The following is a 26882-nucleotide window of genomic DNA, read 5'->3' as shown; positions in this document are numbered from 1 at the left end:
TTACTCAGTACTAAACATATAATCACACTGTAACAAGGACACCTTAAAATAAGGTGTAACCTGATATCCTTATCGGTGTAAATCTTTAATTACAGTTACATAATAAACTCTTATTTCTTAATTAAAACTTAAAACTTTACTCATCACAATCATGTACACAAAAGATCCAATTCAGAAAGGAACTTAAAAAAACGGATGCGGTATGTCTTTTCAAGATAAAGCGTTAGACCTTTTTGCAATAAATGGTGACAGGAAAATGTCATACTTGAGTCTGACTAATATATCCTGTGTTGAAAAAGATTCTTGAGGTTCAGACTTTACAATAGATCCTAGGCTTAAGAACAACAGGATAATCAAAGGGAAGGGATGGACAGATGCCAAATCTGTCAAAAGGAGATGGAGGATATTGTTTAGGAGGACAATCTTTGCATCAAGGCTGGTATTTATAGCACAGTTAAACTTCTATCATCTTTGTTCAGATGTTTTCCATAGAATAACACTCTGTCTAAAAATACCTTCACGACTGCCTGGGCCGCCACTGCAACAAAGCATAAATGATTGTTTCTGTAACTGCAGTATTAGGCTCATGTATCAGTTTGAGAATTCTGTCATTGCGTCCACCATGAGTTTGTGTCTGTGGTCTGAGGAGGTTCTCTGAGAGGCTGGACAGGGCCAGTAAAAACAAGGCCAGTTCTGGGGAAGCCAGCTGGTCTGGCCACACATGGACTGAGTGGGATGCCAGAGCTGGTTTGGCTCTTCCTGGGTCTTGAGGGCAATGTCAACCACAGGCCATTTCCTGTTGGAGAACCGTGCCAGGATGGTGAAACTATGAGGTCCCAGGAACACACATCAAAAGAAATATGTCAAGCCCAGAGCCAGTGGGTTCTCCCCCACAAAAATGTGGATATTTCATCTGTGATTGGGTTATTTTTTCAGCTATTATCTTTGCTATAAAAAGGGCATATTCTCAGTGCAAGGCCTACCTACCGCCTGACATAAATCTGCTTCTTCAGCATTCTCCTTTGTTTGTGATTTACAGCTAAAGCCGAAATATCCATGTCTAGGAAAAGAGCCTGGCAGAAACTATGCCATCATTTTCCCCCCACACTTCTTCTTTACATAAATCTGTTTTTCACAATTTCCTTTGGTAAATATCTCTGACATCAGAGAGTGTTCATAAGTAATTACGAAAGTAACTCCTCTCACTCTTCAAGGACTGTTCGTTCTTCACTTGTTCTGATAGCAACTACAGAGCCCCATAGTTAAGCAAAGACCACAAATAGAACAAAGTCTTTTTTCTAATCAACTTCCTGGGTTTTACTCATAACCAGGATGTTTACTTTAGCTTTGTATACAACAGTTTGGCCTGTGAAGCACCGTTAGACTTAATTATCTATTTCAACTACTCCTCAATTATAGATAAAAAGTTTTGGTTATCATACACAATCGTTGCCTATAAATATTTACATGATTAATCATATTTATAAAGTTTTATTTTCCCTATAAAACCACGCTATATAGAGCTGCACATTTAAATACGAATTTACAAAAATTATTTATACAGAGTAAAATATTTAGACAGAGTAAATGTGAATCGCTACAAAAATAATGGTTTAGATCTGATACACTGAAATTGCTCTAAAAGTTCATTTAAAATAGATTAACACAAGAACAGAGCTATGTTCTTGGATCTTGTGTAAATGTTCTAAATTAAACTAGGTCATTTTTACTGTCAGATCACAACATAAAAAGTGGTAAGGTCTGTTCACACCAAGAATAATTACTATAACAATAGCTATAATAATGTCTACGCCAACGGAAGACAATTCTGCACACTGAAGCACACACCTGCTGCTTTACATGCTAAGGCACTTTAAAGTCCATTAGATTTTGATTGCCTGTCTATGTTTTTATTGTTCATGAGCTGTGAAGTGATTCCAACAATATCGTTACTCTTTATTATCATTATAGCTATGGTGTGGCCTTAGAACAATCCTTAAAACTTAAAGGAGAATTTCACTTCCAGAATAAAAATTTCCTGATTTACTTACCCCCCCATGTCATCCGAGATGTTCATGTCTTTCTTTCTTTAGTCGCAAAGAAATAGAGTTTTTTGAGGACATTCCAGGATTTTTCTCCATATAGTGGACTTCAATGGTGGGTAGTGATTTGAAGGTCGAAATAGCAGTTTTAATGCAGCTTCAAAAGGCTCTACATGATCCCAGCCGAGGAATAAGGGTCTTATCCATCGTTCATCAAAAAAAATATGTATGTATTTATATACTTTTTAACCACAAATGCTTGTCTTGCACTAGCTCGACTTCACGCATTACGTAATCATGTTGGAAAGGTCAAGCGTGGTTAGATCTTCATCTGTGCACTTCAGTTTAAAAAGGTAGGGTAGGGCGAAAAACACTAATTTCTCCTCCAACTTCAAAATTGTCCGACATCATTGATTTACCTTTTTGGTAAAGGGCGTTTGACTTTCTTTGCACATTTGCTTTGAAACACTGGGTTGGTATTTCCGCCTACGTCACGTGTGACCTTTCCCACATCATTACATAATGCGTGAGGTTGGCCTGGTGCAAGATGAGCATTTGTGAAAAAAGTATATAAATTTTTATTGTTTGATGAAAATGACGGATCGTTTCACCTAGATAAGACCCTTATTCCTCGGCTGGGATCATGTAGAGCCCTTTGAAGCTGCATTGAAACTGCAATTTGGACCTTCAAACCACTGCCCACCATATAAGTCCACTATATGGAGAAAAATCCTGGCATGTTTGCTCAAAATCCTTTATTTCTTTGTGAGGACGAAATACCTGAACATCTTGGATGACATGGAGGTGAGCAAATTATCAGGAAATTTTTATTCTGGAAATTCTTCTTTAATATAGTTTCTTCATCTTTGGTGTGAATGAGCTTTCTGTAAAAACCTGTAAAAGCACAAACAATGAACAATTACTGCTGACTCATCATGACTGATACCTGTCTGAGTTTTCCTGTGGACCTCTAGCCGCTCCTGCTTTCGGTGCAGTTTTGGAGCTCTTGTTGGCAGTCATCTCCCGCTGACAGCCCCCTCACCTGTTTAAAATAAGTTATTTGGTAAGAAAGTGTATATCATGAACATTAAAGTAAAGGTACTGAACACTAATGTGCTTGAATAAATGTTGATAGAATATGAACAGGGGTTAATTATTCTTTCTAGAGATTATAAGAAAGGCTACAAAAGGTTTAGACATGGCACACAACATCAGAAATAGATATCTGGCTTACAAAATCTAACCCATGGATTAACTCTGTCTAGAAAATATGACTCAAAACACAACAAATATGGACCTTGATCTCCACAAAAGATCATGCAAACAAATCCCTGACTCTCACAATATATCCCAGACAGCCCCAGCATGCTTCAAGAGAAGAGTGGGTTTTGTTTTTAGATGCAGGTAATAAATCTTGTTTAAGATACAGAGGAACAACATACAACACATATCATTCAGAAAAGAAAATACATGCCAGCTTGAAAACAGATGTATATATTCAAAACAAATCATTTTAGTTTGAGTTTCATGAGTTTACTCATGAAAATGTTTGTGTCATTAGGCTTGGTTGGTTGACAAGGCATTGCTATATGCTGCTTAAACTGGCGAGGTGTTCCATAATATTTTTAGCATATTGCTATGCAGTTACTAGGGTGTTAAGGGTGGTTGCAAGGGTATTATAGTTGCTTGCTTACTAGCCCAAAAAAAAAAAAAAAAAAAAAAAAAAAAAAAAAAAAGAGTCTACCTCAGTCTCTGACAGGGCTGCTGCCTACAGTCTACTAGAAGAAGCTTTTCACTCCATATGAAGTGGCGAAATCACGCAGTCCGTGATGGACAGATGGTTAACAGCTGGTCTATGTGGTAATATAGTACATCGGGCAGGACATTCATACGCACACTTATCATCAACCTCAAATATGGTATTTCATCTGAAAGGTGTATGTAGTAGCAACTTTTCATGGCAGCTCAATTTAAGGTTAACCTAGAAAAATAAGCGCTACTGAAATCTGTGCGGAGTGTGGAAGCTGAATAGTGGCGCGCTCACTGCATGACAGATGGAGGCACCGACGCGCTCACTTGCTCTTAAAATACTCTGTCATTTTTGTTCATACAGATAAAAGTAATACATCTTTTGAACCTGTAAAGACTCTACGTTTATTTGTGTGCACTCATAATAACAACAAAACGTTGCACTTTTGTAAAATAAAAGTAAAATCTGTAAACTTGAGCATGTCACTTCAAACCTCAGTGTATACTCACCTTAGAGACATGAAAAATATATCCATAGAGAGTGAAATGTCTACTTTTAAATGAACCAATTCAAATAGAAAACAAATATTCTCAGATTATGTAATCCATATGAAACATACATATAGGCACATCCATACTGTGGAGATGACGAGTCAGTGTCGCCGACTTCATTTCTTAAGCCGAAAACAAAAAAAGCACTAATTTATTAATACATTTTTAAAACGTTAATGCAGTCTACTCCCTGACACGTTCATAATTATTATATTTGCCGGTGCGCTGGGGCAAGCTTTTTTGCATGCGCTTGAGCGTTTATTAGGCTATGTAGGCAATCAAAGACTCATTATTATGATTTAAATGGCTTATTAATAAACGTGCGACTAATAGTCAACTAATGCTTAAAATGAACGACTACTTGTCGGCCAGAAAAATCTTTAGTCGAGGGCAGCTCTAGTCTCTGCTTTAACGTACTGTATGGGATTTCTGGCCCATTTTATTAACCGCCAGGTGAAAATCTTGAACTAGATTCATAAAAATGTAAAGGTAAATATTGGTTTTAGGACTTTCAAGGGTTTTCTTTCCGAACCCCCAAGTTTGAGTAATAATAATAATAGTGATTCTTGCCAAGCACCACTAATAATAGCAACATTAAACTGTAAACTGATTTCTACAATCCCGGAATATGGAGTTAAAAGAACAGCAGCACTAAGACCCGTAGGTAATTACAGAGCAGATTTACATGGCCTGTTAGTATAAGAAAGGTTCTAGAAATCTGTTTGTAGAATCAGAGAGTTATGCCAAATGCCTTCGGTCTATGAAGCAATGTTTGGAGTGTGTTTGTATTAATGTCTGTTTGAATAGAGTAGCCAAGTTTAACAGAGCTGAGCTAGTCTCCTGGCTCATTAAACAGTGATTGCTTTTTCCCATGAACATTTGCACCTAAGGACTAAAAAAGACCCAGTTTAATGACAGATATTAGTTTTACAAGCTGGGTCAGGGAGTTGTGGTTTGCGAGCTTTGAGCACATGGGGACTCAGGTTGGTTGTTGAGAAACAGGGGGCTGCTTTTTCACTTTGTCAGTTGAAGCCATAACAAGACTTGAAAATCTGTGATGAGCAGTAAAACAGATTTAAAAGGCCATGCTTTGCACAGCAATTCCCTTGAATGATTTGGATGAACAGATCCTCTTTACCTTTTATGTTCCAAAATCTGTTAAAAAATATTCTGATATTTGTGAACGTGCATGGAAGACTGACACAGAAGAGAAATTGTTGAATAAAATTTTATTTTTGTTTTTTTTAGCATTCTAATAGCTTCATAAGTCACATGGACTATTTTAATGATGTCCTTACTACCTTTCTGGACCTTGAATGTTGCATTGCTGTCTATGCAGGGTTAGAAAGCTCTTGGATTTCATAAAAAAATCTCTTAATGTGTGTTCCAAAGATGAATAAAGGTCTTACGGGTTTCAAACGACATGAGGGTGTGTAATAATGACAGGATTTTCATTTTTGGGTGAACTATTTCTTTAACTTTGAATCTAGAGTTTTCAGAAGTTCTCCTCACCACAATCACAAGCTCTTCACACCACCACAACCACTGTCTTCGCACCCAGAAACATCTTAATTAGTCACTCCTCACGACCACAGAGCCATGTGCACACCACTTGCCACTTCCTCCCATCAAATTAGAGGGTCTCATCAGAGACAGAAGTAGGAAAAATTCATCTTCCACATGGAGAAGGAACACCTCTCATCTTGGCATGCATTCACTCGAGCTGTTGTGTACAGTTTATAAGGAGGTCAATATTACAAGCACTCAAATGGAAAGAGGGTTGGGTGTAACTGGGTGCACTGGGGGGCTTGTTTACAGGAAGTTATTGTATGCAGTAGTCAGCCAACCAGCAGCAGAGCTGAAAGCCCAACAGAGACAGATGAGGGAAGAGACAGCATTCCTTCTGTCAGCCATTTCCTGTTTCGGAGGACTGCAAAGAACATGCATCTTCAATCTAACTGGAGGGCCTTCTAACAGCAGTACTTACAGTTTATTTTCACTTTTGATAAATTATTGATGATATCTTGATGTCTTCTACTACACTTGTAGTGAACAGAGACTATGTTGTATATGCACTATTGTTCAAAAGTTTGGGGTCAGTAGGATTTTAATTTTTTTAAATAAATGAATTTTATTAATAATAGTAAAGACGGTTATCATGTTACAACATATATCCATTTCAAATAAATGCTGTCCTTTAGAACATTCTACGTATCAAAATATCCTTAAAGGGATAGTTCACCCCAAAATAAATTACAAATTTTGTCATTAATTACTAAAAAGAAAATCTTACTGACCCCAAACTTTGAACAATAGTGTAGATTATTGTTATTACAAAAATCGCTCTAGCTGCAAAAGAAAGATAGATTTATGACCAAACATAACCGAAAATGTAAATATTTTCTTTTCTATTACATGGGAGGCAGACGTTTTTTCAGAACCTCTTTTTTTCCCCCCAACTACACTGAATATTTTCACTGAGCTGTTGAAAGGTGAACAGCTGTAAAAATAAAGTCCGCTGAATATGGAAATGTATTGAACACTACTGAAGCATGACTATCATTGAGACTGCAGGGCAGATTCAGCTCGATTTCAAACAAACTTCTTCCATAACAATATAAAATACAGTACTTGAAATTACAATTAAACAAGCAGATACTAAAAGAATAGTTGATGCAGTTCAGAAGAGTAAAAGTGATTTTATCATAATAAAACAAGTTGTGACTTGCAAACTGACTGAGAAGTATAACCTGCTTATGTCAAGAAATACTGGAAAGGAAAAAAGACTTGCTGAGTGTGATTGACAAGCTGCTTATTGAAGATGCTGTTCCACATCGGCCTGCTTTGCATGGGTGACTGAAAAGAAGCAGGATTTGTTCCAACAATGTATCACCAAAACATTACATGTAATTACCGAAGCCATGAACTCATAATACCGGCACACATGAACATTACGACAGATCGCTTTCACAGGAAACAACAGTCATATTCATTTTAGCCTTTCTTACTAAAAAACCTGGCATCATCAAACATAGATCATTATGATTCATTACTCCAGTTTCTATGTTTAATATGCTCAGTGACCATGTGATTTTTTCATCTGCACAGTGGCACCATTTCAGTAAGAAACAATCATCTCTTTCTCTCAGATATTGATCTACAACAGGAAGAGCAAGAGCTGCTCCCATTTCTCTCAGAAACGGCCAGAAAACCGCATAACCTTAATAATTCATACTGAATACATTGTAAAAGACAATAAATGCTTTATGTTTATTTAGACTTGGATGAAACTTAAATCCTTGGAATCATAGTTCATGTATCATGTACGCCATAGATTCAAAAGGCAGAATAACAAATCATTTACAGAAAACTTTCCACAATCACAAGCTGTCAGAGTCTGTAGGATCAATTCAAGTCAAATTTCCATGGGAATTTCTAATTGGTTTTAAAATATTATATATATATTAGGAATTTAGGAATTAATGCACTTGATCAGTCAACCAGCAAAAAAGCCAAACTAAAGGAACATTCCCACCAAGGATGAGAACTATAGTGATAAAGATAACTATAACAAAGAAACTATAAAGATTTATTTAATTAAAACGACACAGATAAAACATTGACAGTCAATCTGAATCGACTGAAAAGAGCTTTCGCATTCAATGCAGAATAAAATATCTTTATCGTTACAGTTATCAGTTATCATCCTTAGTGTGAACAGGCCTTAAAGCCCAAAGTACACTTCAGTTTTTACGCGTACACTAGGGTAGTACAGTGCGCATGATGTAAATTTCCTTCTCAGCATAGCACGCATGTGTCAAGCGCCTGTGTTCACCATGCTATCAAATGGAGTATACTTTGAAGGCTATCACTGCATCCAAGATTGACTTTGTAGCACCAGATTTACTAACAGCTTGTGCCAGTGCAAACAGTCTTTTGGCATTAAAATAGTACTGTCAGGATTTACTAAGGAATTAACACTGAAAAGGCGTGGATGCAGTTATTTTTGTGCCTTATTGATTATGCATTTGCAGTTTCCCTTTCAGACACAAAATTTATGGGAGGAGAGTATTAAATTGTATCATGTAACACGATTTACTAATGTTTGCGCTTGTCAAATTACTTGTGTTTGTGCCATTGTTTAACGCCCAAAAAAGCAGGCAGTAATTTGTGCTGCTCTATAGATTGTGCTGGGCATTTTGGAAATGAGATGTTGCATCATTCTTTAATGTGCACCTTGTCAGTAAATCACCCACAGAAATTTTACCCTTCCATCAGCACTTTTATGGAATTGCGCTCTAACGTTAATTTGCCCTGTTTAGTAAATCTGGTCCATAGTATGCGAAAAATGTCCAAATTCACAGTTTCAAAAACATTGTGTGAAATGTGCATTCAATGGACACTTTACTATCCCAGAGGCCACAAATTTGTCAATGCCAGTAAAACGACATAACTGACATTGGTAGGTCACATGATAGTGACTACATGGCAGATGTAGTATGTCCAGATTTCATTGATACTACCCATTTTCATACTATATGTGACCATGGACCACAAAACATCAACATCAAAGATGAATAAATAAGCTTTCCATTGATGTATGGTTTGTTAGGATAGGACAATATTTGGCAGAGATATAACAATTTGAAAATCTGGAATCTGAGGGTGCAAAAAAAAAAAAAATCGAAATATTGAGAAAATCGCCTTTAGAGTTGTCCAAATGAAGTTCCTAGCAATACATATTACTAATTAAAAATTACGTTTTGATATATTTACAGTAGGAAATTTACAAAATATCTTCATGGAACATGATCTTTGCTTAATTTCCTAGTGATATTTGACATAAAAATCGATAATTCTGACCAATACAATGTATTTTTGGCTTTTGCTACAAATATACCTATGCTACCTAAAACTGGTTCTGTGGTCCAGAGTCACATATAGAAAGTACAATTTTAATGGTCACTATATAAATTCAAACACAGTACTTACTCAAAAAGTATATGATTTCAAACGAACCATATTTGGTAAATTTGAATCAAATCCAAAGTATAATTGGGCTTAAAGTATGCAATTGATTTATTTGTGGCAGCCCACAACAAAATCAGCATGGACCACCACAAATAGATTTTCCATTTCCCGTTAATTTTTTGTTTTACGGTTTAAAAAGTTTAAAATCTTACTTCATTGCAGAGCAATGACTGGCTCAGCGAGCGAACTAATTAAAACATGAGCGTAATTCTCAAAATGCGTTTCTCTATGTACTTGTGTTCCTATTGAAACGCCATCAAACCCAGATGTTACCGATGGAAAAGACGGCTGACTGAGTTTACCAGGACTTCACTATTGATTAGTATCATGAACACCTGCAGTGTTGCGAAAAAGATTAAATGTTTTGATACGGTACTCTTTTTTTCCGCAGTATCTACACACCGATACTACAAGCTGCGATTTCTCTCTTTTCTCTCTGACAGTGAGATGTGAGTTTTACCACCTCAAGTAGTTTTTTTTAATGTAAAAATATACCTCATTGTCATGTTCTAGCCTTGTTATATTTATCTTTCAAACCCTTAAAGTTCTGGCAGTTTTTCCCTGTGATATCAAAATTGGCATCAAATATTGATATTTTTATCGTATTGAAAAGATAAGTTCCAGTAAATTCCCTTCGGGAAAGCAAGATAGAGTGCAAGTCTGTGGGAAACACTGGTTTACCACATATCTTAGTTTTCCTCATAAACCCTATTAGAGATTACCATGGAACTGATGTTGAACTAGCCTTCTGGGTTGGCCTACAAATGACTGACGTCATGAAGAGCTCTACACACAGAACAGCCACCTTTCCATTAGCATTTTCAGCAACAGAAGAGAGAACATCTTTGTTCAAAGTGTCCTTGAACAGCGGGTGGTTAAAAAGTAAGCTCCTTTATCAGTGATTTAAACAAACAGTATCTGACCAGCCTCCTCGGGTGAGTGACACAGTGAGGAATGTTAAGGGTTCAAGACGAGACCATCAGGCCACAGCCTTGTCAGTGACGACAGGTCACTTGGCTAGCGGAGAGCGGTGCTCCATTCAAAAGGAATGCACTAATATTTGCCCCGTCCGTCAAAGCGCACATTCAACACATCAGAGTTTCTGAAAGAGGAGGAATTCTTAAAGTGACAGGAAGGGATTCGTTTAATGTCAATAAACATGACACCACGGACAGGGTAGATTTTTTTTTAAGTTACTCAAGCATGGAGATCACATAAAATTTTGCTGATCATTGACCAAAAAGTTATTTATTTCCGTCGGAAAATTAAACAGCTCATTGAACCTGAATAGCAGAAGTTGACTTGCATACAGTCAAAATAATTCTGCACAAGATGTTTCAATTCTATTTTCTGTGACTTTTTGCACTTTCGACTTCTCCAATGTGCCATGATCAGATCGAAACTGTCTTAGATTAGCCTAATACACTTTACTTTTAACCTCTCTAAAGCAAGCAGTAGAGCACGAATCACTGCATATTCTCAGCTGCTCCTACACGTCAAAACCCCTAAGAGAAAATGAACATGGTTTTGCCTTCACCAGAGACCATTTTGCACCAGAGACGATTACTCTTCCTCCTTTCTTTCCTCATGGCCTGTAAACTCCAAGTCTATGTTGTTATTACCAAATCAGACATGACTGTGTGAGAATGGGGGTTAGATTACAGCATAAATACCACAGGAAAGAGAGACCCCCCTTCCAGCTTCTTAGCTCGCACCGTCATATGGTCCTCATCAGGGCTCTTGCTGTGATTTATATACTGCACGAGGTACGTTAATGCTGCTGTTATCAGCCGAGCACGTTGTGTTTAGATTGAGGCAAGAAAAGATGATCAATGTGTCTGTGATTTTATAAGGAGTTTTTAAACATGCTCCCACCTGGACGAATCCCCCTGGCACCACTAATTAAAATTTCCCTGAAAAGGAAAAGGCAGAGCATACGAGAGGGGTGTCTTTTGTTTCCTTTTCACTCAGTCTGCAGAGCCTGTGAATAACGACAGAGCGTTTGTCTCTGGGTCGGAGGCGGTGGGGTGGGGGGGAATTGTTGTACCCTGTCGAGCTTAAACGTCTTTCCTTCTGAGGCTTTCATGAACTGTGGAACTTGGCCTGTCACAGCGCCCAGCAGCTGCACGCTCCCCACACAATACCCACGATTCCTTGCTCCCATAGTGCTGACTGGACAGGCCAGATGGAACCAATTTTTAAGCCCTTTTCAGTCTCTGTCTTCCCTGACTTTCAGCTGTTTACAGTTCTTTCTGTTTTCCAAGTCACAAGCGAAAGGAGAGATTCACACGTTAAAAAACTGCGTAATGCAGCTCACAAAGTGACATGTGGAAATCTGACAATAAGTGCCAAACAGATCTAGTTTAATTTCAATCCTTGGTGAGTTTCTTCAATTCGTTTATGACTTTCAATCAAACATGACTTCAAAACCATATTTGTATCTTAACTATGTGAACACTAAAAATAGAAACATGTACATAGAAACAAGAACCCATTCAGTTCAAAAGACTCAAAGCACTCATTTTCCTTAAACAATTTAGTACACCATACTTATCGGGATTTACAGAGTAAATATTGTGCTTTATCAGGCAGACTGAAGACAGAACAGTTGCCCTCACTCAGCTAGAGCTTCTATGAAATCTCAGTTATGGCAAATATTATTTTAAAGGGATAGTTCATATCAAACTCTTTCATTATTTGCTCACCCTCATGTGGTTTCAAACCTGTTTATGGTTTCTTTTGTGCTGCATGAAAAAACCAAATAAATTCTTAGTGCAGATCTTCTTCACAGAACAGTTCAAAGTTATCAAAGTGTGCAAAAAACAAGACAAACAAATCCAAAAGTAGCACAGCCTACATGACTCATACTATATTTCAAGCTATACCATAATTTACAGACACAAGAAACAGACAGAAGTCAAAAGTCATGATGAAACACAAGTAGTGACATTTTCTCTTCCATATTTTGATGTACTTCCACCTGAAGCAGATTATCAAAAAAAAAAAAAAAAAAAAATGAAGGGTAGGAACTTGGTTTTATCCATTGATTGTTGTTTGGATTTTAAGATGTGGCCACTGCACTCAAAAATGAATGCTGCCTTGCAGTTGATTGTAAACAGACAAGCAGATAAAGCAGATTTACAAAATACACATGGTGAACTTTCGCTTCATGCCAGCTTCGAATTGTTATTCTGATCATTTCCACCTCTGCCAAAGTTCTAAAAAAAAATCACAAATATTTGTGACTGTACTCAAATTCAAACAAGATTTTGACATCACTGACTAAAACGTCACTGGCTGTTTGATGCACCAGTTCCAAAATGCAGAAAAGAGTGACAACTATGGCGATTATAAAAATACTTGACTGCAATTTGCCTGTGTCGAGTAATCGGCAAAATACCGGAAATGACACATTTCTGGGATGAAAATACATAAAAAAACACATCATTAGAGCACTTTCCAACCTGCATGATATAATAAACCCATTTTAAAATAAAAATGAAGGATAATGCTATTGTGAATTGACAAACGCTATGATTCAATTAAGTAAATATATGCGTCGCAGGTCTAATATATGCGCTTCACATGTGGAGCGTCTCAAACTCTGCATTTAACTGTGAGTTTATTATAACGTGGGTTAACTGTGGGTTTATTATAACGTTAAACTGGAAATGTAATGTGCGCCATTTCATTAGATTTGTCATGTACATCATTTATAAACCTACTCGAACACAGGAGAATACATTAGTATCTTTCTCAATATGCTGGTTATTGCGATTTCAAAATAAAAGCTCAAATCCTCATTCTGAGTTTACACGTTTTAATGTCCATGTATTCAATAAATTGCAGTTTCAATTGCAGTTAAACAGCATTTCTGTCATAAAGAATATTATAATAAATATTAAATACCAAATATTAAAGATTAAGTGGACAATTACTCGATTACTAAAATAATCGTTACAGCCCTAGTGACAACCTAAATTTCAATCTGTTCTCAGATGTCAAAAGATTGGGGGTTTTATGTTTTTAAGGAAATAAAAGATTAAACTGAAAAAAAAGGAACAGTAAATATATTTACAAAAAAAATCTATTTCAAATAAATGTATGTTCTATGAACTTCCTATTCATTAAAGAATACTGAAAAAAGTCATCACACTTCTCATTAAAATATTAAGTGGCACAACTGTATTCAAAATTGATAATCAGAAATGTTTCTTGAGCACCAAATGAGCATTTTAGAATGATTTCTAAAGGATTATGTGACATTACATGATTACACTACATGACTAGTAGTGTTGCACGACATACCGGTACTTAAAAAGTATCGCGATAACCTGCTTTTGAAAATGATACGATTCTGCATTTTACTAGTACCGTTACTTTAAGAATGCATTTTAATAAGAGCCATATTTCTGCATGTCTGTGTTAGTGAATGGCGCAGACCCGCAGGTTTGTTTACTACACACATACACATGAAGCCTGCGCTGTATTTTAGCCTCTGCCGCCTGAACACATAAACATAATCTCTAGAACTGCCCTGAGAGTCACTTCATGAGCATTTCACTGTTTCTTTTGTGGAAAATTATCATCATATAATGAAGACCCTAAATGTCTTCACTGCAACACATCAAAATCAAAGTTTCAAAGTTCATAAAAAAGAAAACACACAAAGGCAAAAGGAAATGTTAGCAAATTTTCATTTGTAGATGAACTATGCCTTTGAACATCCAGCCATTTGAGTCATGTAAGGAAATCAGACTGCTACATGTTGATGCATCAGACTTGCATCACAGTCTATTGTGTTTGGTAGTTTACAGAGATTTGAGGATGTTACACAACAACAAGACAAAAAGCTACCTTCTTTCCCATAAAAATTACTACTGATTCACGTAAACCATAATCCCCAGCCTTGTCGGACTGACAGGTGACAAGCGATGTTTCTCTGTAATACCAATGACACACAACATTAAAGTTCCTTGTTTTGACTCCCCACCCTAGACTGAAAAAGTTACTCAAGGACAGCTATAATGAAATCACTCCTTAGACCTGGGATGATAAATGCTTTATTAAAGCTTAGATATGACACATTTTGAAGCACATGATGTAATCTGAAGGTCAGCCATCTCACTATTAAAGCAAGTCACAACATGTTTAAAGTTTGGGGAAATTACAGGTGCGTCAGAACAAAAACCATGATGCGCAGTTCCTTAAAGGCAATGATGTTCATTCAGTGCACCACACTGAAAAGGATTTTACAAGTTCAATTGTTCTTTTGTAATAGTCATGTTTGCTCTCACGAATGAATCGCTCCTAGAAGAAAATGCAATCACAAAGTATAACAATTACTATTATCAAGCTACTAAATTAAACAATGAAAGTGCATACGAAAAACCAATAACAAGTCAAAAACGGAATCTGGGAAGATTCCATAAAGTGCACGTAATACTGTGCATTTCATTGTTTGACACAAGATGCAGTGGAAATTAGAGTCCTTGCATCACTGTGTGTTCACAAAATCACATTCACAGTGGAATGACAAGCTCTGGACCAACTAGAGCTTAACCTCATAAAAAGGTTTGTTAGACATTATGATGGCAGGGCTGTCTATTTTGTTCAAAGTTTGGTGACATCCCACCCTGATCCATATTGCGCAAGCACTGGACAGAGAACAGAGCGGCTCCCATGATTGAGCTGACAATCCAGACCAATGAGAAGGAAGGGTCATTGTTCCAATAGCACAATAGATAGTCTGTTCAGAAAGTTCAGAAAAAAGAGCTTGCAGCTGCAGTAGCTGCCAAAACTGAAAGCAGGGGGCACTGTATACTTGAACAGTGATCATGTAACCTTCATGTGTACATGTCTGTGGGTGTGTGTGCTCAAATAAGTGCATGATTTTAGTGGAAACAGCTGAAATGTGCCATTAACGAAATATTTATCTGGTGTCAATCCTTGCTCATTCAACATTTACATTAATGCGTTTGGTATATGCTTTCATCCAAAGTGGATTATATTGCAAAGTATTGTTTTTAGTCAATGTATCATTCCCTGGGAATTGAACCTATGACCTTAGCATTGCTAATGCCAAGCTCTATTATTTGAGCTTTAAGAATACACATCAACAACTGCTCTGGGCACTAAACCAATCTATAAACTTTTTTGTGCTCTATCAGAGAAAGATATAAACCAGACTTGACCTTGGAACCCCAAACTGTTCCTCAAATAAAATAAAACATCAGCCTATTACACGATTGAGCAAACAGGCGAGATTCATAAGAATCATATGAGTTGGGAAATGACCAAATAAGGTAAACACATATGACGTTATACAATTTGAACCACATTTCAACACAAAGTCATGTCCTGCCCCACATTTACATATGAAACATGCACTATTCACTTTGGCTGTAACTCACAAGCTAGACTAGATATCTGAACTTCGTGTTCTTGAGCAGGAATCACTCGCGTTCCAAATTCTAAGCGTTTTTGTTCCATAGATGCTCAAAAATGCTTTCCAGCAAGGAAGCGCACTAGGTTTTGACACACAGCCTTTGTTTGCGATTGACTGTGCTCATTTTCATACAATGTAACCCCGCTAGAATGAGATAAAAGTTTTACCTGAACGAAAAGTCCCGCTGTTTGTGTCATTTTCTTCATTGTCTCACAAACACTCGTAACGATTGCAAAAACCCATCGATTTGCCGGTAATACCTGGAACTTTTCCCTGAACTTCCAGTCATGTCCTTTCAAGCGGGGTAAATCCCTCCCTACTTGAGAACTCTCTCTCTGGCAGAAGGCTGAGCTAGTTGCCATAGAGACGGATTGTTTTGCCCCCCACTCGCCTCTCCACGTTCTCGCGCTCCCACACGAAACTAAACAGGCTGTTCTTCACATGAGCCACATGGATCTGAACTCTACACGATATGTTACAATGGCAAATTAAGGGAGGCTAAAATAAGTGCCTTTCACATTTCACATATAGCTATTTTGCCTGATGGTTCCTTCATCCTTCCCCAGGAAAAAACAGGACAGAATAGCTCCTTATTTGAACAGGAATAAAAAGACCATAGTACAAAGCGGTCTCCCAGGACACCGAAGAAATACTTAAGGAGGCTCGCAGAGAGATCCATATTAATTGGGCGAATCGTAATCACTGACAATAACACTATTCTGCTCTAGTTCTTTGTAATTAAATCTGCAAACCCGCGCGAATCTCAGTAATTTACTTATCAAAAATTGACCACAAAAACGGATGAGGTCTGAATAATAACATGAATAATAACATAACTGAAAAATGACAACAAATACGACTCTATAATATCAAAAGCAGCGAGCGATAAAACAGTAACTTTAACGCTAACACAACATCAATCGGCCATATTGACGCACTGAATGTAAACACACGCCACTGAACCCAACGGAACTCGCAAATTTTGCTGATTATTGCTGCTAAAAATGGTCAGTTATTGTCATGTTATGGGCTGTACTAATCGGTTGGACTGAGAAAACATTTGGAGTATTATAGACTGCAAAAAACTAAGGAACAAAATGCGTTTGTGGTAGGCCAAACTGAACCAGGATTTCCAGGGCAAACATCTTGACAACATTTGTGTTTGTTCTTATCATTTCCGGTCAGGTAGGTGAAATAATTAGGCTATTATCTTAATTAATCCTGCTCCTATATATCTTTACCACCTATTAACTTTAATTTGTCAAAATATCAGCTTACTAAGTCTTTATATGATTTAGGAGCATCCACACGTTATTTCCGTGGTTTAGACAGCATAAATTAGCAGAGCAACTATTCAGTACTACATTAACCCTGCAATCCATGCTGTTGTTTACATCTGAATATCACCAATATGGCCGCTCATTCCACTTTGTGGAGATTCAAATGACTTTGGTTTTTGCTTGCTGTTTGTGTAAAGCGTTTTGAATGGTCAAAACAAAACGTTTTGAATGGTTAATAAGGTTTGTCTCGTAACGTTACAAAAAATCTGCTCTTTTAGTCATAGAATTATATATTCTAAATTATTTATTATACAAATTATTATTTAATTATTTTAAAGGTTTAGTTCACTCAAAAATGTAAATTCTGTCATTAATTACTCACCCTCATGTTGTTCCAAACCCGTAAGACCTTCGTTCATCTTTACAACACAAACGTCTTGTACAGACAGCAATGCAACTACCATGTTCAAGGCCCAGAAAGGTAGTAAGGACATCGATAAAATAGTCCATGTGACATCAGCGCTTCAACCTTAATTTTATGAAGCTACAAGAATATGTTTCATGCGCAAAGAAAACAAAAATAATGACTTTATTGAACTATTTCTTCTCACATGCGTTGCTGCAGACGCAGGAGCCGGCATTCTGACTTTAAAGTTATATGATACACTTAATTTTTCCCCACTAATTTTTACTTCTGTTTGAACTTTTTTGCTTTTGCACAGCTTTTGTTGCACTAAATATAGATTTACACACAGTGTAATGTCGGTTGTTATGAAATTTCAAGCACAATTTTTCAGTGTCACATGATTGCAGTGGTTGTTTGGATGATTTAATATTATGACATTTTGTACACCAGCGGGGCCCATTTTCATGATCTCGCTGAAGGCAAACCCACAGGCTCATGCTGAGAAAAGGTAATATGAAGAATAGTTGTTGTAGTAAGCAACATTTATTGTTTTGTTTTCTTGCTGGTATGGGTTTCATTTTTAATGATTACTTGTTTAGAGCAATTTTGTCATCAAACATTGTACAAAGAGTCTTTTTCATTGATAGCTTTATGAACACAAATTCTGCTTAATTTGGGGTGGAGAATAAATAATTTCAGAGGAGCATAGAGTTCAATATCTTGAGATATGTGATTTACCATTATCCATATGCTTCAGACATCTTCAGTTTCTCAGCAGCAGAGTACAAGCTTAACACATTGCAAACAGCTGTCTAAACTGTGGTATGCAATCACATGTATGTGAAGCATAAGTTCAAGAACAAACAGACAAAGAACCTTTGAAAATGTACTTGGAGTGAAGGCTGAAAAAGATATTGTCTCTAAATATGCACAAATTCTGATTTAGCTCAGATCAGTAAGCAATGGATGCTGATGGACATTTTTGTAGCCACAAAACAGTAATCAAAGGTATTTCTACATTAATGATAGAGTTGTTAACTTTGTATGATGTTTGTAACAAAAAAAAAAAACAAGGAAGGAAAAAGTTGAGAAACTATCAAAACAAAACTCCAATACTGACGCAAATGTATGGCTTTTGTAGTTAAGAATATCTACAGAACAAACCAAAACCTGTTAACTTTTTTAATCTTCGAGCTAACTGGAGAAAAATAGTAGAATGTCAGAATCTCAACATGTTGAGCAATCTGAAAACCGAACCTCTAAGTTATCCAAGTCAGTCATGAGTCAATCTTATATTAAAATCCCACTTTCAATATAAGGTTTGACGCATTAAAAGCAGTCTCTGTTAGATTGAAACTTGCGCAAATAAGCAACCTGCAGCCAAATAAGCAACCGCAATAAGAAGCAGGGATCTGTGGTTGACAAAGTTTTACAATGACAACATGTTCATAACTTTCTCTGAAACTCTTTCAGATTGTACCAATACCTCAGCCGAAATGTGGTTTCTGGTGTTGGCACGTAATGTGGGAGTCTTTCTCAAATCTGTATTAAATTGCTTAGATAATAGCTCAGGGACAGTTACGCCACAGATCATCACTTCATCGGGTTCCAAGAACACTCATTCACTCCAGGTGTTATTTAGAGGGAAATAATGCAAGAAGCTCAAGGAAAAGTAATGTTGGGTCAGTCTGAAATTGCTTTTTTGTTGCAAAACCATGAGAAGCAATATAAATAGAGTACAATAAAGTTGTGAAACCATATCATTATGCATCAGACAGAAATTTGGTATACTGTTTGCTCAATAAGGTCAAATCCTAACTTGTCATGTTACTCTCACGTTTCAAGCGAGCCTTCACTATATTTAACCTTGTATCCTGATTTTGAGCAGCCAATGTCAAGAACACCATGAGGCCCAGACTAAACATCTCCCATGGTAGAGGATGCCTGTTAGGGTGATCATGACGCTAAAATATGCGACTGAAAGTGTTTGCTAGAAATGGAGTAATCTAAAAGCCAAACATCCTTTTTTCTAATCATTGCCGTCTAAGTGTTGACCTAATCAGAACATAATGCATTCTCAATATGGTCTCTGGATAACCAAGCTCAGCAGTGGGAACCACAACATTGAGCTTATTTCTGTTGTTTTGTCAAGAATAAAGTCCACAGCTTCTCCACATGGGCTTTGTTTTTAATCTGTCAGCAGCAACTCCATGTAAGTGTGTCCGGCACATAATAATCCATTACATCCTGATAGCAGCATCTGAGTGGTAAGGACTGTGATAAATACTTGAGATGCATCCCCCTGGGGTATCCCATCATCCCTGTGATTGCAATTACGGAAGTCTCAGTGCTCCTTTAGTCTTTTCTCAGAGGAAGTTGGTGAAATATGCAGCTGTATTCTTCTGAGGATCTTCTTTTTTAGCCTTAAGAATATTAGAACATTTACTCATGTCAGTTCTGCTACATATTATACAACATATTAACTTGAATATTAATATTCAACCAAGTGTATACTCTCAGTGATTGAGACTTAGTTTCGTTCTGTTCTTTTAAACTCATTTTTGATGGATTAACACTATAAAGTACTACTTGGGCATTGCACCTTTCAACCATTATACACTGACTTTAAAGATGCCTGCAGTGAATGGGTGCCGTCAGAATGAGTCCAAACAACATCACAATATGATTCCAGTCCATCAATTAAAGTTTTGTGAAGTGAGAAGCTGTATGTTTGTAAGAAACAAATCCATTATTAACGCTTTTCTCATTTTAAACCCTCACTTCTGGCCTAAATAAGAGTCCATAATCTGTAATAATGCCTCCTCCTGTAAAAATCCATCATCTATCGTCCTCTCACATCAAAATACATTGAAATATTTATTTAAACAGTGCTTGATCTGTGCATATTTCTCTACTGATTAAGATGAGGCTTTTTTTTTTTTACTGAATAAAGCAATATGATGGATTGAGGACTCGTATTTTAGCTGAAAGCAATGGTTTGAAGTTATAATCATTTTAATGATGGATCACATAGCTTTCACTTCACAAGACATTAATTGACAGACATAAAGTTGTTTGGATTACTTGTGAATTATTGTAGTGTTTATTGTGTGTTCTCCAAATCTTTTCTGATGAAGAAACAATCTCATTCACATCTTGAATGGTCTGTGCTGGGTGGGTAAATGTTTAACAGATTTCTTTTTTTGGGGGGGTGAACTACTTCTTTAACATGTTACATCGCCATCATGGAAAGCATACTATACTATACTACTATGCTATTTGGTTTCTCCAAGGTATTTCCTTTCGTCTGATTTTTTATTTTCAAATACACTTACATTTCCGCTACCGAGTCAATTACAAGTCAAAAGTACAATTTACACCTGTTAAAGTAGTTAGGCTCATGAGAAACATTATGCCAGAGCTGTTAAATTGTTTCCTCTTCCTTAAACACATTTGTAAGAGCTCCATCAGTCATGTTCAGCAAAACCCACAAAATCTCCAAAATACAACAGTATCTGTTTCCAACAGCGCTGAATGTTCACCACACCCATACCACAAAATATTCCTGTCACAATCATTCTGTTCAGTCATTTGAAAATACAAAGCAGAATACTGTTTTCAATATTCAAGTTATACTTGGATAATGCTCAAAATTATGGGAAAATGTTTTGTATTATGGTTCATTCTACAAAACGGGAGCCATCAGTGTTCCCCATGTAACCTACATATGTGTACAAATGAATTAAGCAATGATGAAAGATGAAATAATAGAATTATGTTTTTTCTTTCTTCATTCAGAATGTCTTTTTTGGTCTTTAGACTTCTCCTTGTTGTATTTTTATAGACAATACATGAACATAAAAGCAACACTACCAGTCAAAATATATTTTTTAAAATGTTATTTAAAGACATTTCTTCTACGTACTAAGCCTGCATTTATTTGATCCAAACTACAGCAAAAACAGTACAATTTTGAAATATTTTTACTATTTAAAATAACTGTTTTCTATTTGAATATATTTTAAAATGTAATTTATTCTGGTGATTCTGGAGTTTAATTTTTAGCATCATTACTCCAGTCATATGATCTTTCAGTACTTTCAGCTTTGATCACAGGAATAAGTTACATTTTAAAATATATTCAAATAGAAAACAGTTATTTTAAATAGTAAAAAAAAATACTGTTTTGCTGTACTTTGTTTCGAAAAAATAAATAAATTAAAAATCTTGCTGTTCAAAAATTTTTGACTGGTAGTTTAACATTTTGTAATTTTATGAACTTGAGCACAAACATGTCAAACCATTTACCTTTCTGAAAGCATAATTGCATCCTAGCATTTAGCTTGAAATAATAACACTTAATGTCCAACATAATGTCCATATATTTTGATATCAATACGAACCACTGTTTTCAGAGTTTCTTGCAATGTTGCAACGACAGGAATTACATTTCAAACAAGGGCAAGGGCACACCAAAAAGAAACATTCAAGATAGATATGTCAAGGAACCATGATAAGCCAAGGGGAAAGGACAGACAGCCTTGAGGCAGAGACACAGTCAGAAAGAGAGAGAGAAAGATACAGAAAGAGCTGTGGTTTCTGCCCTAATCATTTCCCACAGTGAGGCCCTGGGGGACAGACAACCAGATGATGGTGTTATTTACCACAGAGATAAGAAAGAGTGTAAAAGCAGTGAACTGTTGCTGTTAGTCTAAGGTCAGACTGAAAACGTAATCTAAATTTAAGATATTTCTAGCAACAGTGATAGCAGAACTCAACCAACACGAAAGAATTCGTTGTAAAAATATATATATTTACATACTGATTTAAAATAACAATTGCTTCATATTGTCTTAATGATAATTATAAGAAACAGTAGTGACTATGAAGCATCCATCAGTTTCTCAGCGATTTTATAAGGTTTAAGAGCGCCTCCTTGTTTCAGGTTCTCAGTAAAACACCACAGAGGAGTTTATGACTCTCTAATGCACACACAATCCATCCTGATTAGTAGGCTACTGTCATCCACTGCTCTCATAAGAGTGTTTATTATGTCTCTCATAATGGAGCAAATTTTCTTTCCCCCCGTTTACAGTTCTAGCGACTTCAGAACACATTCGAGCCCCGGTCCATTTTAATTGCCCATATCCAAACGCATTCAATCTTTTCTATTATGATATTATTATTTGCATATTATTCAACTTCTAACTCTTTTTTTAAATTTGTTTTTCTGTTATGCTTTTATTTATGTCTTTACAGACAACTTAGGTCATTTAAAATTCTCTGCAGCATTATTGCCACTACTCGTAGAGATTTTTTTTCTTATCCAAAAGCAAAGGAGCAGCGAACATCAAGAAGACAGTCAGATAATGAAATTCCTACCTTCTCTGGGTAAGTGACGCTTGTGTTGTCAAGGTTACCTTTTCACATATCCATGCTGTGAGTTTGCGCGAGTTTAGTTTTCAGTGGAGTGCCTTCTGATTGCGCGCTGATCTGTCCGTCCCAGTATTTTTGGCTGGGAGGAGGAGGAGGAGGGAGCGCAGGAAATGATGAGAACCGTTATGTGAGAAATGTGATATGGATAGGCTATGTAAACATATTTCACGTTGTCTAGTTCATTTATGAGGTAAATACCTTCGGTATAAAATAATACGCTCAGCTTTTCAATGAAAAAATGAACAGTTCGCTGTGTTTATGATGTGAAAAGTGGAGTTCCCGTTGGATGTACACTCACTGAACTGAATAATTGAGAGGATTCTCCTGCCAATTGTAAGTCTAAAGTATAAGACTCAATTTTATTATCGTTTTTAACTTTTCACGTTTAATCCCACATGAATCTGGCGCTGTTTTTTGACGCCAATGCAAAAGGTCTGTTTGGAAACAGCGCCTCCTGGGTATTCAAAACGCAATTACCATTACGAAACTGCGTCATTACAGCAGTGGGTTTGACAGCACAACACCGGAACAAACGCAGACAAGAAACCGGAATTCACATATTAACAAAACTGTAATGTAAATCAAAAGGTCAAAACAGCTCTCTTTGTTAAATCGTGTACCTGAACATTTCAATTATTATATATACACATATTAATGACAAAGAATATAATTCTTATACCTTCAAAGAATGTACCTTATGAATACTGTCCTTCAAAAACAATAAAAGGAACTGTGCAATGAATCTAAATCTACACAAAGCTAAAGAAATGAATTTGGAAGTTAGTCATACAGCATATCATTTGAGGACAAGGACAAAACACATTCACTGCTTATTTACATACAATAGTTAACAGTAACGCGGAAGGTAAGAAAGAGTAAGTAGAGAAGAAAGATGGGGTCATTTTACACTGTACATTGAGACTGGAAATCGATATTTTTTTTGTTTAGTAACAATTCTGAAATTTATATAAAATGATTTAGTGAATAAATGGATCACCTAATTTCAATGAGGAAATTGGCACTTCTATCCCCACATGAAGTTCGGTGTAACTGGACTGCAGTAGAAGTAAACTTTTTTTTGCTAATTTCAGAGTGCATGATTTCAACACAGTGATGATTAATGCAAACCGTCTGTATCAAGCAAACTACTAATAAACAAGGTTTAGTCGCACACATTGGTCAAGACGACAAACCTACACATCAAGAAATGAACACAGTGGGGTCACTGGGGGTTGCTCAGGCAGACCAATGAGATTGAGAAGACCCAGCCTTTAGCACAGTACCAGAACCCACTTAAAACAGTCCAGACTGTGAAGGCTTTTAGCTAAGCACCACGTGGCGGTCGAAGACAGACTTGCGCTGTTCTTGCACCTGCCTCTTCCAGCGCTGCTGCGCGTGCTCCACTTTGTTTAGCATGTTGGAACGAGAGCGAGAGCGGGAAAGCACATCGTGAGCATTGGCGAACGGCTGCTGGTCCTGTAACGACAGTATTTAATGTTATCGCACTTTATATGACATAAAATTACTGCATCTATTTTGTAACACAGCTTTTTTAGTCATCTTGTATCTATAAAGATAAAACAACAAAACACTTACCCCAACATCATCATCACTCTGAATGAGCTGTGAATGGCCAAACAGTCTTCTCTTCAATATAGGCTCCAACAGTGTCAGATAGACCATATACAACAACAGAAGGCCCAGAATAGACAGGTATGCTATAATGGTGCCCTGTAAAAGAGAGAAAGATGATTGTTTCTCTGTTTTAACTTGTTTTAAGTCATAGCATACTATATAAAGACACTGAGCTTACTCTGATGGTTCCAGAGCTCCTTTCTTCATATTTGCATTCACAGCGTAAACAGTATGCTTCCACATCTTGGCCTCCAACAGGCATGGGCTCCACCACATGAAGGCAATTACTGTGCAAATTATTACATTTGAAAAGTTACTAATCAGTGAATAGAGAGTCATGGGGTTAGTTAATCACAGAAGTTACTGTAGACTCGTATTAAGAGTAGTAAATCATTTACCAGTCCTTCAAGGAAAAGTTTCGATTGTAGATCTGCCCAGCAATGTCCTTATAAGGTGGACAGATACATTTGCACCTGATGTCTTCTGAATTCTGTGAAGAGTGACCACATATATTTACACCAGTGAATAGCAATTAATATCACTACACTTTGGTTAGTTTAGAATCCACCTGACATTGTTTCCGATAAGGAAAAGTTTGATTTGTTCATTTATAAATACGTACTATTGACATGCTAACGGCTAGTTAGCACTGCCAACAACACAACAGCTTCACAACTAACACACAGTGATAAATATCATATTTTACCTTAGCTTCTGATGTTTGCGCTGATAATATCAGCAGAAAACACACTAGCGATGAAAACGTCAACAGACTGACAGCGGCTCTTGAGGTCAATCGATACATCTTTTTCGCTTCCGCTTAAGAAAACGTCGTCAAATATTGAAGAAAGATATAGCAGGAAACCGAGAAAATATTACATTAGCAATGGCTAGAACTCTTTCGGGCCGAATAAACGTCAACAAAACAACGCTTGAGGGTTGGACTCTGTTTGACACATCAGCTGACCATCAGCAGCCGGTCCGGACATTAACACTTCCCTCCGGAAACATGTGATTGGGAACCATTCTTCCGTAAGATTGAACCGCGTTCCGCTTTATCGTTCAAAACATTCATAGGCACGATGCTATATGCTTCAAACTGCATTGACTACAAAGAAAAGAGATATTTATTTTAACTTATTTTAATTGACAGCCCATTTTAACCTATTTGTATATAAAATCCCTAATTTTATACAACTTTTTTTTTTTCTGATATGTGGAATGATAAAAACACATGCCCTCTTCAAAACATTTAAATGTAATATGTCAAAAAAAAATGAAGCAAGCATTTGGAACTTGACTTTATCGAATGTTCAGGCTTCTGTTCTGGGGAAATATGCAAATCAGTGCATATTTGATTAGATAATGCATGAATTTCCATATTTTAACGCAACGTTTCAGAAAATGTTTGCAGTTCTTAATTTAAAAGTCATCTGCGGGACTATCGCGAGGTCTAATAAAAAAAAACTATCCTATTCACCAGGGGTGTCTTGCCTTAAGTCATCATTTCTGTTTCATCTACCTAATTTTTTAACGCGAAATTAAGCCGTTTTCTGTGAATATTCGAGACTTCCGGCTCATTAGCCGCTTCAGGGAAATAATGAGAAGAATATCTAAGTGTAAACGGTAAAACTGTTTGCACTACAAACCAGTGTGTTCATAATCAAGATAATACATTAAAATAATATGGTAGACACCAGTTTGCAATATTAAGCGGGAAAACAATCTGCTTCGTACAAAAATAGCTGGAAGTGAATGACACCGGAAGACAGACCCATTACATTTACAATGGCCACGCTCACTCTTATGGCAAAACAATTGAGGTTTATGGATTTATCATCTGAAAGCTGAATTAATAAGCTTTCCATTGATGTATGGTTTGTTAGGATAGGACAACAGTTGACCGAGATACAACTTTAGAAATATGTAATCTGAGGGTGCAAGAAAAAAAAAGAAAAAATTGCCTTTGAAGTTTTCCAAATAAAGTTCTTAGCAATGCATATTGCTAATAATAAATTACATTTTGATATATTTATGGTAGGAAATTTACAAAATATCTTCATGGAGCATGATCTTTACTTAAGATATAAAAGAAAAATCAATTATTTTGACCCATACAATGCATTTTTGGCTATTGCTACAAATATACCCGTGCTGCTTAAGATTAAGAAGTTTTGTGGTCCAGGGTCACACATAAGGTGGATAGGTTTAATAAAGAAAAGTTTAATATCTTGAAGAACCCCCTGGTTGAAAATCACTGATCTAGGCTACTGCAACTACATTGCATTTGATACAACAACGAC

At 36.5% G+C, this 26882-nt stretch overlaps 2 protein-coding genes across 3 annotated transcripts in view; both read right to left on the bottom strand.

The window, feature by feature from the left end:
* Positions 1–23012, bottom strand: part of dennd2b (DENN domain containing 2B) — a 67065-nt gene extending 44053 nt beyond the window's left edge. The window contains exons 1-2 of one of the 2 annotated variants that reach the window (XM_051114327.1): positions 22891–23012; positions 2989–3084 (exon numbers count right to left, since the gene is read on the bottom strand). In XM_051114327.1, coding sequence (XP_050970284.1) covers positions 2989–3062 — 74 coding nt within the window. In that variant the 5' untranslated portion in view covers positions 3063–3084; positions 22891–23012. Of the gene's footprint in view, positions 1–2988; positions 3085–15989; positions 16259–22890 lie in introns of those variants that run through there. The other variant, XM_051114326.1, reaches the window with a different exon arrangement.
* Positions 23013–23496: 484 nt separating this feature from the next.
* On the bottom strand, positions 23497–25583 carry tmem9b (TMEM9 domain family, member B). The gene is made up of 5 exons (XM_051114328.1): positions 25286–25583; positions 24978–25069; positions 24758–24866; positions 24541–24675; positions 23497–24420 (listed from the first exon to the last, which is right to left on the bottom strand). Exons 1-5 carry the CDS (start codon positions 25382–25384, stop codon positions 24265–24267), a joined length of 591 nt encoding a protein of 196 aa, XP_050970285.1. The 5' UTR covers positions 25385–25583; the 3' UTR covers positions 23497–24264.
* Positions 25584–26882: the final 1299 nt, after the last annotated feature.

This window comes from Labeo rohita, chromosome 7, assembly GCF_022985175.1.
Source record: "Labeo rohita strain BAU-BD-2019 chromosome 7, IGBB_LRoh.1.0, whole genome shotgun sequence".
Classification (NCBI taxonomy): Eukaryota; Metazoa; Chordata; class Actinopteri; order Cypriniformes; family Cyprinidae; genus Labeo; species Labeo rohita.
Note: the sequence above shows the minus strand (reverse complement) of the source record. Positions and strands in the feature narration are given on the sequence as shown.

Coding starts and splice junctions, on each gene's coding strand:
- tmem9b (XM_051114328.1), bottom strand. CDS start 25,384: ATGTATCGATTGACCTCAAGAGCCGCTGTCAGTCTGTTGACGTTTTCA. Junction 24,867..24,977: donor AACTTTTCCTTGAAGGACTG/GTAAATGATTTA, acceptor TAATTTGCACAG/TAATTGCCTTCATGTGGTGG. Junction 24,676..24,757: donor GGAGCTCTGGAACCATCAGA/GTAAGCTCAGTG, acceptor TCTCTTTTACAG/GGCACCATTATAGCATACCT.